General features: G+C 35.1%; 1 protein-coding gene across 1 annotated transcript in view; it reads left to right on the top strand.

Moving 5' to 3' along the window:
* Nucleotides 1-3,217: 3,217 nt before the first annotated feature.
* The window catches only part of KLRC1 (killer cell lectin like receptor C1), a 6,468-nt gene continuing 1,107 nt past the window's right edge, over nucleotides 3,218-8,578 (top strand). The window contains 6 exon segments of the mRNA XM_032159611.1: nucleotides 3,218-3,566; nucleotides 4,633-4,704; nucleotides 6,730-6,947; nucleotides 7,338-7,433; nucleotides 7,942-7,995; nucleotides 8,515-8,578. Of these exon segments, the coding sequence (XP_032015502.1) occupies nucleotides 6,761-6,947; nucleotides 7,338-7,433; nucleotides 7,942-7,995; nucleotides 8,515-8,578 (401 nt within the window). The 5' untranslated portion in view covers nucleotides 3,218-3,566; nucleotides 4,633-4,704; nucleotides 6,730-6,760.

The raw sequence follows: 8,578 nt of genomic DNA, 5'->3' as shown, positions 1-8,578 counted from the left end.
ATGGTTGTCTACCTGGCCATGTTGCCTGGTTCTTTACTAGTGACAAAGAAAAGGGAAGATGGAGCCTCCACATTGAAAATGCCTGGCTTCCAGTCAGCCCCTTTTCTATTGGCCCAGCTGCCAGCATGCACGCATGCAAGTCTCCAGCCTGCTTATCTATGTCTGCTGCTCGATTTTTCAGGCTGCTCTTTGTTAGAAAAGTTATTTGGGGCTGCTTTTTGTTAAAAGGGAAGCCTTGCTGAGAATTCCTTTACCCTCACTATCTGCCTAAATAATTTCTTTCTCGTTCCTGTATCACTAGTATAACTGGCTAGCCATGTGCAGAAAAGTTAAAATGGACCCTTACCTTTCACCATATAGAAGAATTAACTCAAGATAATTAAAATTTTAAATGTGATACCTCAATCTATAAAAATTTTAGAAGAAAACCTAGGAAATACTCTTCTCAACATCAGCCTTGGCAAACAATTTTTTGGCTATGTCCTTAAAAGCAAGGGCAATAAAAACAAAAATTGACAAATGAGACCTAAACTAAAAAGCTTCTGCACAACAAAATAAACTATTAATGAAATATACAGGCAACCTACAGAATGGGAAAAATTATTTGCAAACTATGCATCTGACACAGGTCTAATACCCAGAATCTATAAGGAATTTAAACAGAACAACAAGGAAAAACAATAACCTCATTTAAAAATGGGCACAGGATATGAACAGACACTCCTTAAAAGAAGACATGCAAGTATCCAACAAGCATATTGAAAATCACTTATCATCACTAATCAACAGAGAAATACAAATCAAAACCACCATAAGATGCCATCTCATACTAGTCAGAATGACCACTATTTAAATGTCCAAAAACAACAGATGCTGGTGAGGCTGCAGAAAAAAGAAAATGCTAATACACTATTGGTGGGAATGTAAACTAGCTTAACCATTGTGGAAAGCAGTTTGGAGATTTCTCATAATACTTCAAACAGAGCTACCATTTGACCCTCAATTGCACTACTGGGAATATAACCAAATGAAAATAGATCATTATATCAAAAAGATGCACACACTCACATTTTTATCACAGCACTATTCACAACAGCAAAGATATGGAATCAACTTACGTGCTTATCAGTGGTGGATTGGATAAAGAAAATGTGGCATATATACACCATGGACTAGTACTCAGCCATAAAGAAGAATAAAACCATGTCCTCTACAGCAGCATGGACAGAGCTGGAGGCCATAATCCTAAGCAAATTAATGCAGGAACAGAAAACCAGCTACTGAAGGTTCTCACTTATAAGTGGGAGCTAAACACTGAGCACCCTTAGACGTAAATATGGGAACAAAAGACACAGCAGACTACTAGAGGGGAGAGGAGATTAGGGAAGAATGGTTCAGAAAACTACCTTCTTTGGATTATACTCACTATTCTGGTATAATATGCCCATGTAACGAACCAGCACATGTACTCCCTGTATCTAAAAATAAAAGTTGAAAGAAAAAAAATTGGAAAAATTCTCAAGGACAATTGACTGGCCAAAGATTTTTTGAGTAATACCCCACAAGCACAGGAGACCAAAGCAAAAATGGACAAACGGGATCACATTAAACTAAAAAATAAACAAAACCCCCCATGAGATTCTCATATCTTAGACTTTTGACAATTTGATTATATTGTGCCTCATAATAGTCTTTTCTGGGCTGATCTTGCTCATGATTCATTGAGCTTCATATATCTGGATTTCCATATCCTTCCCAAGTGAGGAAGGTTTTCAGACAGTATGTCTTTAAAGAAAAAATATTTTTGACCTTTTATCTCTCTCTTCTCCTTCTGAAGTTTCTGTACTTTCTATACCATATTCTTGGTAGGTCTCAAAGGTCTCATGCTTTGCCACTTTTTATTCTTTTTTTACTCTAATTTGTTAATTTTAAAAGACTCTTTTTTGAGTTCACTAATTCTTCTGCGTGATTGAGTCGAGTATTGAAACTCTCTGTTGACTTATTTATTTCTTTCATTGTGTTCTTCAGCTCCAGAATTTTTGTTTGGTTCTTTTTAATGGTTTATATTTCTTTATTAAATTTTTATTTTGTTCACGTATTTTTTGTTTTAGATTTTTTAGTACTCTTTTCTTTTGCATCTCATGAGATTTTTTAAGATGATTGTTTTGAATTATCCTAAAGGAAACTTATAGATCTCCATTTATTTGGATCAGTTGCTAAAGCTTTATTAGTTTCTTTTGGTGGTGTCATATTTCTCTGATGCTTTGTTATTTGTTTATCCTTGTACTGGTGTCTGTGCATTTGAAAGAGCAGACTATCTTTCAGTCTTTACAGACTGGTTTCGGTAGGTTAAAAGCTTCTCCTGTTGGTGTCCTGGGCTGATGAGATTGCCTTCGGTATCATGGTTGAATGGGGTTACAGCCAGATCACATGGTTGCTTACGGGTCCAGAGTGGGATCTTTGGTTCATGATCCTTTTACTAGGGCTTCTAGCAGGCTTGTATCCTATTTAGTGCCTCAGAGGACCAAACTGGCTCCAGAATCATACTGTATAGGGCTGGGGAGGGGATGAGGGTCCACTTCAAGGTCTGTAAATGGTGGGTCTATTATTAGGTGTGTAGTTGGGGAAGAGTTTATCTAGTTTGCTGGGAAGGCTGCTCATGGGTCTCTGAGTGGGTTCCTCAACCTGTGGCACAGAGGAGTTAGTGCTAAGTCACAAGGTTTCCTCGGGATCTATAGCTGAAACCAGTGTCTTCATGTCTGTCTCTGGGGTCATGGTTGAGTGTGTTTTCTGGCAGGTCTGTGGGCAGGCAGACTTGCCTCAGACTGTAGTTGAGTTGGGCTGGAGCTTGATCCAGGATTGTTTCAAGATCTGAAATAAAACTAAGGTCTGTGTCTGCAGGGTCACTAATGATGTCTCTCTTCAGGTCCCTGTGTGGGCAAACTGCTTTCTAGCATAGCTGAGAAGGGTTGAAGCCCCTTTTCTGTCCAATTTAAGGATCTGCTGTGAAACCTAGGTCAATGGTCTCCTAGTTGGGACATGGATGCGCAAGCCGTCCCTCTGTATCCTGAAGTGGCAAGACTGCTCACAGTCCACAGCTGAGAAGGGTGAAGGTCAAGATTCAAGGCTGTTTTACCGTGGAACTGAAGTCAGCAAGCCTATACTGCTGACAAAGATGAGTGAGTCTCACAGCAATTTCCTGTGATTAACCCAGGTCACAGTTGAGAGGAGTTTGAGTGGAGATTCATTTTAGTGTCTTCTATAGGACAGAGGCCAGCAAGCATGCCCCAGAGGTACAGATGTATATGTCTCCCAGGAAGTCTCTGTGGGTAAAGGACTGATCTCAAGTTGTGGCTGACAGTAGTTAAAGCCAAGTTAGAGGGCTGTTTCAGGGTCTACACTGAGACTACAGTTGATATGCATACCTCCTGAGACACTAGTGTGTGAGTCTCCTCCTGGGCCCCTGGGCAAATGGTTTTGGCAGCATGACCAAGGCCTAATGGGGCTGAAGGCAAGTCCACAGGAGGATGGGTCCCTTTTCATGTCCGGAGATGGAATCACTGTTGGTAAGTCTGCCACTTGGATGCAAATCTATTCCCTAAAACAACCCTCCTAGGTCTTGGGTTCCACTGGCATTTTACAAACTCCTACTTGAATTCCAAAACTCCCTCAAAGGAACTTTTGTCTGTGGATGGCTGAAAAATTATTGTTGCTGTGGGGGCATATGTGTGGGGGACCACTTATTCTGCCAATTTACTGACTTTCCTCCTAGTAAGATTTTAAAATTACTTTTTCCCCATACATAGTTTGACTTCAGTTTTTGTCCTTTACAACTAAATATTTCTATCAAAGTTGAGATAATTTGTTATGGTGGAGAATGAATAAATGAAGAATGTAATGCATAGCTATTTAATATTTCAATTTCTGGTATGCTAATATATTTCAAAATTGATTAATATTTTACCTTTCCAAGATACATTTATTTTTATCAAGGGAAATCTGAAGATTAAATAATCTATTTAAAAAAATTAAATGCAAAAGTTTAAGAACTAAGAGAAGTTAATAATATAACTTTGGCAATGATGCTTTTTGTGCCAGCTACAATCAATTGAGTGATTACTGCAGTAATTTTTCAGAATAATTAAGGAAAAAATCAGTAGATATCAGTTGATAATATTACTATGAGTTTTAGAATGTTTTCTATTATAATGGAAGTGACATAATAAAATAATATAAAGAAAAGAAGTATGCAATGTTAAAATTTAGCAACCTAGTCTAAAAGGCACTCTTAACAAGGTGAGGGTTGGCAATGTTTGTGATCAAGACAGAAAAAAAAAAATTCTTATAGGCACTTGAAAAATGGACCAATTAAATGACACACTTTCAAAGTCAACCTTGTACTTTTAATAGACCAAGTATCCTATATTTTGGAGGTGTGTGATGAGATAAAACTGATTTCACAATAGCCCATGTGTAGAATTTCCTGTTCAAACCTTAGTAACACGTTGATGAGAAATCTACTTTTTCCACTCGACTCACTCTGAGCCTTCACAGGGCAGTCTGCGAAGATGGCAGGCATTGTTTGTTCTTGTCCTGGATTTATGCCTTTAAATTTCACCTTTTATTACACAGCTATAGCAGGCCTTTTTATGAGACTAACCTGGCCTCTCCACTAAAGGATGTGTGACTTTCTGGGGACAGAAGGTATGTGTTGCTACTCTCCAACTTTCTACTAGCCTACCTCATTTAGTGGGTGATTACAAGTGCTCAATATGATACAAGGAGGTATAATTAATATACAATAAAATCAAAGTAGAATATTGCTGTCTTCATTTGAATAACTCAGGGTAAAAACCTAAAATATGAAATATGTTGAAGGATTTCTTAAAGTTTTCGAATTATTGTTTATAGAAACCTAGTGGTTTTGTTGATCAACATAATTTAAGTGAAACCTATTAACATCACAATAATGAACAATTAATTTTGTATTTTGTAATCAGTACATCATGTATCTTTGAATAATAATAATTTATATTTAGCTTAGCCATTAAAGATTATTAAATTAATCAATTGATGAAAGTCAAATACAATTCCTCAGACATGTAGATTAAATAAAAGCAGTTTTTATTTTTAATAAAAATCAGAATGAGGTAGATTACATAAAATGCTAAAGGTAATAAAAAACAATCAAAATACTTTTTAAAAATTGATCAAAATATTGCAAAAAAAAGATTTAGCCCACGGATATACGAGACTTATCTGAAGATTTACTTTCCATGCTTTAACTGACATGAATCAGAAACAGTAACATTAACAATTGTGACTAAAATAATAATTAAAATATCTAATGCTTATTGAGAACTTTAAGTGCCAGGTTGAGTGGTAAATGTTTTACATGCAACATTTTATATGTTCTTATTCCTGTTTTAGATTAACAAACTGGGTTATTAAAAATAGAATAACTTTTTAAAGGTCACACATTAATTATGTCAAAGCTCGAATTAATTCTAGATCTCACTGACTCCAGAGCCCATTGACTAAATGATTTAATTACATTATTTGAAATTTTACAAGTACTTATACAACTAAAGTGGCCTTTACTCACTTTCACAACCATAAAATCATTCTATAAGTTTAAATGAAATGTGCTTTAACATGAATTACCTATACTTTTATTTATCATTTTTTGGTTCATAATTTAGCCAGGAAATAAATTACCAATTACTAATTAAATTACCAATACTTCTATAAGTATTAACAATTTATGTAGTGTTCCTAATACTATTTAGGTTATGCATAAGTCAGCTGTGTCACATAGCATTTTCTGTCATATACAAATATTTAAATTTTTATAATTTTTAATAAATAATTTTTAATAATTTCTTAGAACATTTCAGCCATTAAGAAAAGACCATTTAATTACCCCTATTGATTTTCATTAATGTGTATAAATTACTAAATAAAAGTAATAGAGTGCAAGAAATTTATATATATATATATATATGTCAACTTTACTGTTACTCATGTGCAGACCACATAGTCTTAACCATTACTGGATTTCAAAATTAACATAAAAATGAGTGCAGAAGTTTTTCTAATACAACATTTTAATTTTTAACACAGGTGAAGCATCAGACTTTAAGAAACATATTTTTATTCCTGAACTTCTTTATTCCTTAGTAATTTATTGCTTCTCGTTGCCCCAGCAATAATATTTTGTCAAATGCAGAAAATTTATCTTTTTTTTTTTTTTTTTTTTTTGAGTCGGAGTCTCACGCTGTCTTCCAGGCTGGAGTGCAGTGGTGCGATCTCTGCTCACTGCAACCTCTGCCACCCATGTTCAAGAGATTCTCCTGCCTCAGCCTCCCGAGTAGCTGGGACTACAGGCGCCTGACATCGCGCCCGGCTAATTTTTGTATTTTTAGTGGAGACGGAGTTTCACCGTGTTAGCCAGGATGGTCTCGATCTCCTGACCTCGTGATCGGCACATCTTGGCCTCCCAAAGTGCTGGGATTACAGGCGTGAGCCACCGCGCCCGGCCCAAAAATCTTTTTTTAAAACAAATATTCATAAGAAACTTGTTTAGGCTTGAAGAAAATTAGAGAAAGAACTTTAGATTCTTTAACGCAAAATGAGCTCCAATACTCGTTCTCCACCTCACCCTTTTAACTGTACTAGGGAATCTTGTATATAAACCATTTATTAACTTCTTAGCTACTGTTATTATAGAGTACGGTCCCTGACATCACACACTGCAAAGATGGATAACCAAGGAGTAATCTACTCAGACCTGAATCTGCCCCCAAACCCAAAGAGGCAGCAACGAAAACCTAAAGGCAATAAAAGCTCCATTTTAGCAACTGAACAGGAAATAACCTATGCGGAATTAAACCTTCAAAAAGCTTCTCAGGATTTTCAAGGGAATGACAAAACCTATCACTGCAAAGGTAAAGCATTTAAAAGATCCTCAATGTAACAGTCTAGGATGTGCAGCTTGGGGTACAGGAATGTGGGGAAAGACAAGGGAGTGCTCACATATTTTCTATTTGCAAAGATCAGAATTCCAAGTTGAGATATGCTATTTCAATATAAAATTTGAAGACTGATTTAACTCATTGTTGAAATTTGTAGTCTTTGTCAAATAATTCATGGAGCATGATTTTTACTGAAAATGCAGTGGTATATTATTCTGAGAAAACGATTACAATGGGAGATGAGGGTTTGGGGTCCAAGTTTCTCTGTATGATTCCTGTGCATTCAGGTTCTCTTGTCTGTGAATCTTCTAAACGACTGTATCCACCTCTCCTTTCACACTGTTCCCATTTCTCTCCCTGCAGATTTACCGTCAGCTCCAGAGAAGCTCCTTGTTGGGATCCTGGGAATTATCTGTCTTGTCTTAATGGCCTCTGTGGTAACGATAGCTGTTATTCCCTGTAAGTCTATTTTAGAAGATTACAAGGGGAATTTTCACGTTAATGATTGAATGTGCCTCTAAACATTTCATATTTTCAGGGAATAGAGTTCTCATTGTAATGTATATATTTGGACTAAATGTGGAATGATTATTCTGAAGTTGTCAAAGAATAAATGAAAGAGTAATTGTTGAAAGTATTCACTTCTGATGCAATCGTATGCATATATTTGGATTTCATAACTCAAAAATATATTCTAGGAGTCTGAAAAATCTTACTGAGAAATAGAAGTTAATTTTTGAAAGTAGTTAAATCAAGAATTATAAGAACTATATGAGATGGTAAAATTTGGTTCTTTAGATCTATGAAATACTTTTCCAAAAAACCACCATTACTTTATCAAATTTTTCTTAAAATCAATTTTATTCCATAGTATTCTAACTCTAATACAAAAAAATTCAAAAAACTTAAAATTATTATGATTGATTTAGATGCTAATTTTTTACAAATATTACTTTAATTTTTCTAGCTACATTAATACAGAAGCACAACAATTCTTCCCTGAATACAAGAACTCAGAAAGGTATATAATAATTTTTAAAGTTTTAATATTGTACAGTTTATTTTTTCTTGGTCTTAGGCTGTACAAAAATAAAATTTTGGGTGAAAAATTATAAAATTTGGCAATAAATGTTCATAAATAAAGATTAAGGCATTCCCTTGTCATCAACTATAAGTAAAATCACTATGCTTTCTATCTGTTGTGTTCAAATTCTTACTGCTGTAATATGATAAGATACAAGTTATTTATTGTTCCTTAAAAATCAGATTAGTTTGTTCATTGATTTTCAAGACATGTATAGAGTGGATTTTTGTTTGCTGGTTTGCTTTATATGGGAACACAATTAGGAGATGAGAGGCTGACCCTTTATTGCGCACCTGTATATAAGTGACTGGGTATTTTAAAACTACATATTTACCAGCCTGTGAAGATGCATAGATATGTTGCATACATATAGGTTTATACCTTTGCAAATATGTAAAATAATTTTCATTTTTAAAAATTCATATTGTCTAGATAGTAATTCGTATCTTTATTTAGCACATCATTGTGGCCATTGTCCTGGGGAGTGGATTACATATTCCAACAGTTGTTATTACATTGG

The sequence above is a fragment of the Hylobates moloch genome, unplaced genomic scaffold (genome assembly GCF_009828535.3).
Source record: "Hylobates moloch isolate HMO894 unplaced genomic scaffold, HMol_V3 SCAFFOLD_8, whole genome shotgun sequence".
Lineage (NCBI taxonomy): Eukaryota > Metazoa > Chordata > Mammalia > Primates > Hylobatidae > Hylobates > Hylobates moloch.
This window is presented reverse-complemented; position numbering and strand designations above follow the sequence as displayed.